Source organism: Pelophylax lessonae, assembly GCF_965119305.1.
Source record: "Pelophylax lessonae genome assembly, chromosome: 5".
NCBI lineage: Eukaryota > Metazoa > Chordata > Amphibia > Anura > Ranidae > Pelophylax > Pelophylax lessonae.
Window position 1 is genome coordinate 384,372,928 of NC_138772.1, and position 11,270 is coordinate 384,384,197.

Sequence of the window (11,270 nt, forward strand, 5' to 3'; positions counted from 1 at the left end):
GTGGGATCAAAGGAACATGGTATGTATTTAACAAACTAAATAACTTCATATAAAGTGCAATAAAACAGCCAATCAGATCAGAGACTGAAGGATTGTGAAATTCTGTTTGGCTTGATGCCAGCATAGTCATATTACCATATGGGAATAATCAGTTTAATTTACACATCAGAATGCCAGCACTCACATATTTGCAAAAACATTACCCTTCTAAGTCAAATTAGCAATTTTAGAAATTAGCGACATTGCAAGTCAGGCAATTTCCTGACTTGCAATGGTACGCATGTTATCTACCTGATAGAGTGTATATGTGGATAACAGTATGAGGGCTGTACAAAAAGAACCCTAGCTAAATGTGTGTAAGAAAAAGTGCTTAAGAAATATTATCAATGGGGAAAAAAATGATGGTGTGACCTCATCATTTTAAATGCTTCCATAACTGGGACCCTAGCTCACTGAAATGTTGGCTATACAGAAAGTAAGAGCAGAATGGAGAGGGGGCAATCCCATAATTTGTTTAGATCAGAAACTAGGCTAATGGATCCATCGTCTAAAGACCATGGCCCCTAAAGTCCTGATTATACAGGGGATTTTATTGTGAATTTTTTATAATGGTTGGTTTGGACCAACATGCCACTCTATTTAATCTGAGGAAAGAAAATGCCACAAAGCCTAATATATTATAGGGTATCTGTGAATTTGAAAGGAGATTTTAACTCATACATAAGGAAGTGGCATTTTATGGTGTTCAATGGTTTTAGACGTTATTATTTTATTTTTCAATAGTCTTGAGGTATGTGCTTTTGGGAAGAGCAAGGTAAAACAGTTTGGTGGCCAAAGGAGGGACTAAGGGATGTGATTTTATATAACAGTGCTTGAGCCTGGCCCCCCACCACCCCAATAAGAAAGATCTATTACCTTGCAATGCATTGGTTGGATGGTGGGAGCCAGAATCTATAGAAGGAACAGACCATTGCTCATTGGAGTCCATTTTTGGGCACTATAAAATGTATTCTGCTACATGTTTTTGGTAAAAAATAAATAAACTATGGTATATATTGATATAAAATTGATCAATTCTGATGGCCTTTTTGGAAAGTGGACAGTCTGAGGCATTTAGTAAGTGGTATGGTGAGTTTTTTGTAGTTGAAATTTTTTTGGTCACAATTAGTTTTGAAAATGAAATTGAATAACATTTTTTTTCTCACAACTTTTTTTTACAGTACTGTCACCAGTGCTGTACCATTTGTGACAGTTGTGATCACTAGTGATCTGTTATTGGCTGCAGATAATCACATGGTATAGGGTGCTGTGATTGGCCCAAGTACTATGTGATAGCTGTGAGTCAATTACAGCATAGACGACACAGCTGTTATGAATTAATTAATTTATCACAGCTTTGTTGACATTGTGATCGTGTGATCTCATAATGATAGCATATCTGCACGCCCCCCTAAGCCTGAGCAGGCAAAATGACTGCATATACATGATTTTGCCTGCACGTGCCTCCCAGTATATGTACCGTGGCTGGTCAGCAACTGGTTAATGTAATTTCAATGTTGTTTTGAATCATTTTAAATCTTCAGCTTTCATTTAAATGACACCTGGTAATCCTGCAGTAAAGGTACTAGGCTGGCCATACATGTTCAATAATCTTGTACAATTTTACTTTAGGTTTACCAAAAACCATATAATATGATTTCAAACAAAATAAACTATTTTTAATTGTAACCAATTAGGCAGGCCCATGCACTACATACTGTAGTTTAACCACTTTACCACCGGAGAATTTTGCTGTCTTACGTCCAGGCCACTTTTTGCGATTCGGCACTGTGTGACTTTAACTGACAATTGCGCGGTCGTGCGACGCCGTAAGTGAAATTTACGTCCTTTTTTTCCCACAAACAGAGCTTTCTTTTGGTGGTATTTGATCACCTGTGCGATTTTTACTTTTTGCGCTATAAACAAAAAAAGGGCATAAATTTTGAAAAAATAACAATATTTTTCACATTTTTTTATATGAAATTCCCCCCCAAAAAAATGTAAAAATCAAAATTTATTTAAATTTTTGGCCAATTTGTTTTTTGCTACCTATGTTTGGTAAAAAAAAAATCACAATAAGCGTATTTTGATTGGTTTGCGCAAAAGTTATTGCGTTTACTAACTAAGGGAAAGATTTCTGTCATTTTCGGTGGTTTTTTTTTAACGAGTAATGGCGGCGATCTGCGATTTTTTTTGCGGGACTGCGACATTGCGGCGGACAGATTGGACCCTTGACTGACATTTTTGACACTTTTGGGGGTACCAGTGACATTACTACAGTAATCAGTGCTATAAATATGCACTGTTACTGTAAAAATGACACTGGCAGGGAAGGGGTTAATTTTATTGAAGAGGGAGGAGTTGATGTATGCCTGGTGCTTACTGACGTGTGTGGGGGGAGGTGACTGAGTGTCACAGGGACAGATCGCAGGTTCAGCTAAGCTGAACCCTGCAATCTGACCCTGCCTGTCACTTAGGAGATCTGCCCGCTTTGTTTACACAAGCGGGCGGATCTCCAGACTCGATTCCCCGACGATCGGGGAAGAGCAGCCGCGATCGCCGCTGCTCCTCCCCTGGCCCCACTCCCGCTGTGACTGAATACAGCGGGAGCGAGCCTCCGGCGGCGCGAGCGCGCCGCCCACAAGGGGAGGAGTCCAGCGACATAGGTCTACGTCGCTGGACGGGAACGAGCCACTTTGCCGCAGTACGGTCAACGTGACCGGTCGGCAAGTGGTTAAGGTAAATCTAAAAGAAAGTTGCACAAGAGAATTGAACATATATGGCCAGCGTTAGTTAGGGCACTTCATTTATGCAGTGATGTCTGACTCCCAATTATGTTCCTACATTGTCACACTGTCATATGTGTCCAGTGGAGACTAAAAGCAGCCATGCTGACTCACACATTGTTCAGGCATCATCCACTGCTTTCATTATCATGAACCCAATCCAGAGCAATGATGGATAGCTGACACTGGAGCAACTGCAATTGGACAGGAAGTGGCTAAAAAGGGCTGAAGGACCTTAGCAACAATGAGATACAAAATAGCAGGCCCGGAATGGCCAAAGGGCAGACCGGCTCCGTGGCTCATTGATGATCAGGCCACACAGAGGGAGGTAAGCAGCGACCGCGGCCTGGACAGGGTTAACACAGGCCCGCCGCTTACCTATCGCTGTGTGGCCATGCCTGTATCTCCTCCGGCAGAACTACAGACGAGGTTGATGCCTGCAGAGACCCTCTTACATCAGAGTTCCCCTTTACACCAGAGCCCACAGCATTCCCCCTTAAATCAGGGATCCTAGAACACCCCTTACACGAGAGTTCCCTTTAAATCAGGGTTCACCTTTACATTAGAGTCCACAGAGCTCCCCCCTTACAGTGTAAGGGGAAATTCTTCAGACTCTAAGGGGGGACTCTGTGTGAACGCTGATGTAAGGGGGGCTTTGTGCGGACTCTGATGTAAGGGGGGCTTTGTGCAGACTCAAATGTAAGGGGGGCTCTGTGCAGACTCTGATGTATAACGGGCTCTGTGCAGACTCTGATGTATAAGGGGGGCTCTGTGTGGACTCTGATGTAAGGGGGGCTCTGTGCGGACTCTGATGTAAGGGGGGCTCTGTGCGGATTCTGATGTAAGGGGGAAATTGTGTGGACTCTGATGTAAGATATAAGGGGGGCTCTGTGCGGACTCTGATGTAAGGGGGACTGTGCAGACTTTGGTCTAAGAGAGCAGGGGCGGGAGGAGCGTGAGATCTTCACAGTAAGCAGAGATTAAAAGGGGGGGCATGATTGCTAGGGGCACTGTAATCATTACAGTGCAGTCCCCTTTTATATCACAGTGTCCCCTGTACATACAGTGTGGAGGACCAACTCTGAACATCCCCCCCAGGTCCCTAGAAAAATTGGTTGCTCAGTCTAAAATGCCAGGGCCTATTTTTTGTCCCAGTCCGGGCCTGCAAAATAGGATGAAAAAAAGTTGGAAACAGGGTTTATAGAAAAAGGCTTGGCATACTAAATGTCATCTAGTCAGGGTTTAGATCCACTTTATTTGGCATGTTTGTTCCAGGTTAGTTTCTGAACAAGCACTAAACCAATTGGTTTAGCATAACAGCCAGGCGAACAGCAGTTTTAGAAAAGGTGGTATAAAATGGTAGGCTCCATGTTCCCTGGGTACAGGTTTTAAAGCCTAACTCAAGGTAATTTTAAAGGCTTTTTATTACAAAGAATGTAAGTACTTGAATTTTACCTTGTTAGGCCTCATGCACACTGCATCTCAAAGAAACTCAAAGAAGCTGCTCCTACGAGCTTTTGAGCTTTTTTGAGCTCTAATTTTTTCTGCCTGGAAACTCCCCGCCATGTTAGCCAATGCGTCCATGCACACTCTGACTTTTTCAGGAGTTTATAGGCATATGCCCTTACAGGAAGAAAAAAACCCACCAAACTCGCATTTTCAGAGACGCTTTCGAGCAGAAAAGACGCGCCTACGTGCCAAAAAACACCAGAAAAAGCTAACAAAAAAGTGTGAAAACGCAGGAAAAAAGAAGGAAAATTAGCCGATGGGAAGAGTTTATGAAAAAAATGCTTATGCTCAAAAAAGCTAAAATAAGCTCAATAAAAACATGGAAAACATGAAGAACAAAAAAGCACAAGCTTCTACAAGCTTTTAGGCAGAGAAATAAAAAATCAAATGCCTGTAAAAGCAGATTTTTTTTAATCTGCAGTGTACATGAGCCCTATTAGCTTTTTGCAGTCCCCCTCTACAGCAGAGCTTACAGAGGAGGAGGGAGAAGCAGAACAAGGAGACAACCAGTTTTGCTGCAGTGCAAGCAGCATGTTGATTGGAGGACAAAGCAGACTGACAGAAAAATGAGCCCACTGGAATGTTGCTTTTCTTTCATTGTCCTGACCAGTGTTTTTCAACTTTTTTCAGCCAAGGCACCCTTTAAAATTATAGACAATCTCAAGGCACCCTTTAAAATTATAGACAATCTCAAGGCACCCTTTAAAATTATGGACAGTCCCGAGGCACCCTATTCTAAAATGTAAATCAATTCTAATAGTTTTACATAATGCAGCAACATCCACACATATAGGATACCCAACATTAGAGGTGATGTTTTCTTCCAAAGCAAATACACTTTTGCATACTGGTACTGACTAGTACCCCAATGTTTCTCTTCTTCCTCAATTTCTCTCTGTCAGTGGGTAAATGTCACCCCAGTGCTGAAGAAGAGGGGCAGAGGAGGGTCAAACAAGGATGCTGAAGAGGCGACAGACATCCTCCTTATCAACTGATGACATCATAGGTTGTTAGGATGGCAGTGTTGAGAAAGTCGTAATGGTGCATAATGAATACCTGTGGCTTTGTGTAACTAAAAGGCAAGCTTCCTCCACCTGCAGGCTTGGATACAATTTTTGATCGATTTTTTGACATTTAGCCAAGGCACCCCTGAAGAACCTTTAAGGCACCCCAGGGTCCTGGTTGAAAAAGGCTGGTCCAGACACAGGTAGGAGTGGGGAGGAGGCTGTAAGTGAAAGTGAAACTGCAGAAAAGGAAGATCAGACCCCCTTTTTGTGCTAGATAGGGCTGTGCTATGTGGTAGCTGTATAAGGCCCCTTTCAAACGGGCGATGCCCCCAGCGGACTCCGTTTTGCTCAGGGCAGGCGGATGACAGCTCCATCTCTGCTTACTTTGCAGAGACTGAGCTGTTAGATCCCCGCTGTGCTCTATGGGAGATCGGATGAAAATGGACCGCCTGTCCATTTTCATCCGATCCGATCCTCCAGACGGATGGATAATAGAGTTTCCATCCGTCCAGATTTCACAGACAGGGTCGGATCGGATAGCAGCGGGTGTCAGCGGACATATCTCCGCTGGCATCCACCGCTCCATAGGGCTGCATGGAGAATCCGATCAGGTCCGCCTGAAAAACTGACAGGCGGACCGGATCGGAAAGCCTGTGTGAAAGGGGCCTTAATCTCAGGATTAGATGAACAGAAATAATTATTTCACCTGTGTATTTAAATATTTGCCTGTTCAGCTTTAACAACACTTATGACAATAGCTAGCCTTTTAAACGATGAGAAAAAAATATATATTGTAACATGAGTTTTAAAAAGTGAGTACCCAGTAAGTACTATATGCTTGCAGCTTGTGTGCATAACGACTTTAAATAAATCCTTTTTTACTTTCAACAGCTAAGAGGTTTTTAGCATATAAAGTTAAGTGTTTAAAAAGTGAACAATACCCTGGCACTGAGAATAATAATAGAAGAGTAAAAGGAAAACTGTTTACAGTTGCCAACGCATGCATGCCTCAATAACATCTGCCAAAATCAAAGTTCGTGGTTACATTTTGTAGAGAACAATAAAAAAAATAGACAAAAGCAAGATGGAAATTTTCACTGTAAGGCCACTGTTTAAGTAACACGTCTCTGTTGTGTCTTTTGTGCAATACCTTCTCTCTCTTTTATTCTTTGAGATGCAGTTCTGCACTATGTATAACTGGCAGAAGAATGTATAAAAATATGGGCCAAGTACAGCTGCCAATGACTTGAATTTATAATCAGTGCTTGATACAGAATCAGTAAGCCAATGTCCTTCTTCGGTAAGAAACTTTGTTCCTTTGTACATCATCATCCCACCCGTATCCTTCTCCTAAAACCGATTTTAAAAAAACACTCACCCCCAGAAGGCAAACTTTCAGCTCTCGGATAGCCATCCTTTAAAGGAATTCTTGTTTCGTATACCACATCATCAGGAGACAAGCACTTCAGCACACAGACATCTCCCAAACTGCTCTTGTATGCTCATGTGGATTGCATGCAAATAATTTCCTGACTTAACAAAAAGAGAGAGGGAGAGAGGAGAAAGAGAGAGAGGAGGTTTTAATTCCTACAAAACAAACGGAAACCAGTCTGGGCTATTTATGGGCAGTCCTGTCACATGGCCTGCAGACAGCTACTCATTTGCTGCTTTCGTAATTCCCAAAAAATGCTGCATATTATACAAAGAAATACTTTAGGGGCACGCAATGACTGAGAAGAATACCTTATGTGTCCAGAGGTGCTGTATTGACTGTTAGGTCACTTGGTATAGAGATTATTATAATTTTTTTTTTCCCAGTACATAAACCATAACAGCTAGGATGAGCTACAGTGGAAAGTAATTGTAATCCAGGAATAAGGGTGGAGAGGAATTCACTGCTACAGTACTATCTCTGGAAAACTTTGCACATTTAAGACCTTCTGTTATAGGACACTAACAGAAATGATAAACTAAGGCATTTACTACAAAGATTTGCTTGCTTCTAGCAATTTATTACACTGCTACATCTCTCGTGCCCCCATATTTTCATCCATACACCTTTATGATGTCATGATGATCTATCTGAGTTGGATTGGCTATGAGGGGAGGTTGGAGGGCATTTCTTTTCAGGCATGTTTTGGACCGGTGTTCCGTCAGTATAGGCGACCCGTTAGATTAGATAACAGAAGTGACGTTCCATCAGCTGAATACTTACTGCGCATGCATAACAGGTTTGCTAATGTGACAGAACACCTACAATCAGAAGGCGGCAGCAGACATGCTACTACACCCAGCTAGGTCTTGAATTTCACAGTCATTTTATCAATAAACTGAGTGGATATAAATATAGTATATTGACATCTGTGATGCTGTTTTGAATGTTACATTTTGAAAGAAGCTGGACGCCAGCAGTAGGAAGGTGTTGGAGGCCATGTTGGTACACCCCGCACTGGTCAGTGCTAAACCCTAGGCTTTGAAAATTTAACATGAAAACAGCATGACAGATCTCAATATACTATATTGATTTATATGCACTCACTTTATTTGTTAAATGACTGTAAAATTCAAGACGTATCTGGGTGTAGTAAGATGTCGGCTGGCACCTTATGACTGCAGGTGTTCTGTCACATTAGCAAACCTCTCTCATGCGCAGTAAGTATTCAGCTGATGGAATGTCACTTTCATTACCAAATCTGACGGTCGCCTATTCTGACAGAACACCGGCTATAATGGAAGGTGATTTCACTTATAATTGCAAATACATGCATCCAAAACCTCTATTTTTTTAAATAACTTTTTAGGAAGTGTGGCACCCTCTAGTACGTGTGTGTTAGATGTAGATAGGTTTGTTGTTAGTATAGGTAAAAATAAGTTTAGCTCAGGGCTAAGCCAGACCAATGAATCTGGGCCAAGATTCAGTGACTTAGGGCTGGATGACTAATCTGGCTGCTCTCTGTGGCACTTCCCCCTGGTCTAGAAGTTTGATGAAACTTCCAGAGCTAGAGGGTGGCAGTAAGGAGGGTCTGCTATGCATATTTATGAGACCTCAGCCAATCCTCAACATTGGGCTGGATGGGGGCAGAGTTAAATAGACATGAGCCTTGCCAGCAGGGCCAGTCAGGTAGAAGATGGAGATGGAGTGCTAGTCTGGGGGGTGACCTTGGGCCAGGACTCGGGAGCTTGAAGGATCTACCAAAACACACAGAGAAAGCCCTTTCTGCAGGCACAGGAGCAAGGAGAGAGGACAGCAGGAGCAGGTCGGCACTACTGGGAGATCTGCTGAGAGTCAGCCGGGTGGGCTGGTGAGTGTCAGTCTGGAAGACTGCAGTGGAGATATTAGCCTTTTGGACTAGGAAAGGGGCAGCTGCAGCACAGTTGGTTGACAATGCCTAAAGAGGGGATGGGATCTGTAGCCACAGGAGTGATGCAAGCTAGACACTGAAATTCTGTTACACAACCAAGGAGCCTCAGGTTCCTGCCTGTAATGGGTCAGTGCTTTTAATCTGACTGAGTAACTGTCAGATCTTCACAGTGTTCTAGCTGGGTTCTGCAAGCAAGTGAGTGCTGGAGGAAGAAGTGGAGCTGTACATAGATACTGTATATAGAGACTGTATAGGAAGAGTTGTCCCTAAAGTTTGTTTTTTAAGTCAAGTGGGCATCCCATAAACTCCCACCCCTATCCAAGTTGTTATTCCTCAATAATTAACAAAAAAAGAGCCATGAACTGTTCTATGACTCTGGAGTGCCTGTGAAAATTTAGCATGCCTGGCTGTGCAGGGTGGAGGATCCCAGTTACTTGCAGGTTCTTAAGGGATGCACTACATTTGGGGGCTCATTGGGGATAGTGCCCAGGGCAACCTGCACAGCCGTTGCTCCTAGAAACCAGAGTTCATAGAGCCAGAGGGCTGTAGTGGTTAAAATCGGGGTGATGAAAGTATGTGCTCTGCCTTTTTGTGACTGTGTGCCTAGGACAAGTGCCATTGTCCACAGCAATTGGTGGGAGCTGCTGTCGAGTCAGTGCTGCACTGCATACCCAGTTGCCCCAACCGCGGCTGGGACGGACACTTGTGCTAAAACCTGCTATTCAATGAGAACTGTGTTATGTGCTGTCACATGGATTACATAATGTTCAGCAGTCTGCTGAAGGCTGGAAAAAGTGACTGTATGCGGCTGTTGCTCATGGCAACAACAGTAAATGCTTGCTACCATTTGTTCCCAGTTGCTCGAACACAGACTGTGCCGAACGGCATGTCCTGACAAGTTCTGCAAGTCTCAGTGTGCATATACCAAATGAGTGGGGTGGACCCTCAAAAGTGGAAAAGAAACCTAGGAATTGTCAAGTCCATGTAGTCTAAACTTGAGGATAAAAACACATGCGTGTTTATATTGTATACCCCTCCTGGACTTTATGACAAATACTAATGTGTAAAAAAGTATATTTTTATTGAAGTATTGTCATATCCTAAAAACAGATTGTGTGTATTTAAAACAATATACAACATTCTACTGTGGGCTGGATGGGAACAGCATATAGCACAACCACATCAGCATTAGTAGGTACATGTGTATTAAACATCAAATAGCTAGTGAAGCAAAAGCCTGCTAGTAGTCAAATGATGAGTGATGACTAGTGTTGAGCGAACACGGACTGTATTATTCGTGTTCGTACCGAATAATTGGATTTTTTGTACCCGAACACGGACACGGACACTTTACTGTATGTTCGGGTAAAAATCCGTGTTCGGTCGTTTTATTTCCGGGTTTTGCATGCTTTGGCGCTCTTTTCATGGCGGGCTTTCAACAGCCAATCAACAATCGTTTAACTGGTGTGCCTTAAGCCATCCCAGCCATGCCTGCAAATGTCTCAGTAGCTGTGATTGGCCGTCTGAAGCATGTGACCAAGTCTTTATAAGTTCGAGGCAGCCGCAGCGGCGTCATTATGCTGCTTAGATTCAGGGACAGAGCACACATCAACGTGCTGGCTGCTGATTAGGGAAAGATAGGCAGGAAAAAACCATTTGTGTCCGGATAGAATTGAGGGACAGGTCGGAGTGTTTAGGCAGGGCGAGTTGTAGGCATTTTAGGGATAGAGTCTGCTGAATTATATAGGGTCAGTGTCTTCTACAAACTACAATCGATATTGCTGTGTGGGGGGTGGGGTCTGCACTCAATCCTGATCTACGATCTCTTCTCAATCCTGTTAGGGACAGAGTCTGCTGAATTTTAGGGAAACTGTGTTCTACAAACTACAATCGATATTGCTGTGTGGTGTGGGATTGGAGATAGGCAGGTGTCAGTGATCCACATCCATTTTTCTGTGTGTGAGCTGCAGTGAACACAATCTTTTTGGGCTGCAGTGAACACAATCTTTTTGGGCTGCAGTGAACACAATCTTTTTGGGCTGCAGTGAACACAATCTTTTTGGGCTGCAGTGAACACAATCTTTTTGGGGTGCAGTGAACAAAATCTTTTTGGGGTGCAGTGAACACAATCCTTTTTGGTGTGCAGTGAACACAATCTTTGTGGGGTGCAGTGAACAAAATCCTTTGTGGGGTGCAGTGAACACAATCTTTTTGGGGTGCAGTGAACAAAATCCTTTTTGGGGTGCAGTGAACAACATCCTTTTTGGGGTGCAGTGAACACAATCTTTTTGGGGTGCAGTGAACAAAATCCTTTGTGGGGTGCAGTGAACACAATCTTTTTGGGGTGCAGTGAACACAATCTTTTTGGGGTGGAGTGAACAACATCCTTTTTGGGGTGCAGTGAACAAAATCCTTTTTGGGGTGCAGTGAACAAAATCATTTTTGGGGTGCAGTGAACACAATCTTTTTGGGGTGCAGTGAACACAATCTTTGTGGGGTGCAGTGAACACAATCTTTTTGGGGTGGAGTGAACAACATCCTTTTTGGGGTGCAGTGAACAACATCCT

At 43.1% G+C, this 11,270-nt stretch overlaps 1 protein-coding gene across 1 annotated transcript in view; it reads right to left on the minus strand.

Moving 5' to 3' along the window:
• RAB31 (RAB31, member RAS oncogene family) overlaps positions 1 to 6,935 on the minus strand; it is a 74,142-nt gene extending 67,207 nt beyond the window's left edge. The window contains exon 1 of the mRNA XM_082258520.1: positions 6,720 to 6,935. Within this exon, the coding sequence (XP_082114646.1) occupies positions 6,720 to 6,755 (36 nt within the window). The 5' untranslated portion in view covers positions 6,756 to 6,935. The remainder of the gene's footprint in view (positions 1 to 6,719) is intronic.
• Between the last annotated feature and the right edge of the window lie 4,335 nt (positions 6,936 to 11,270).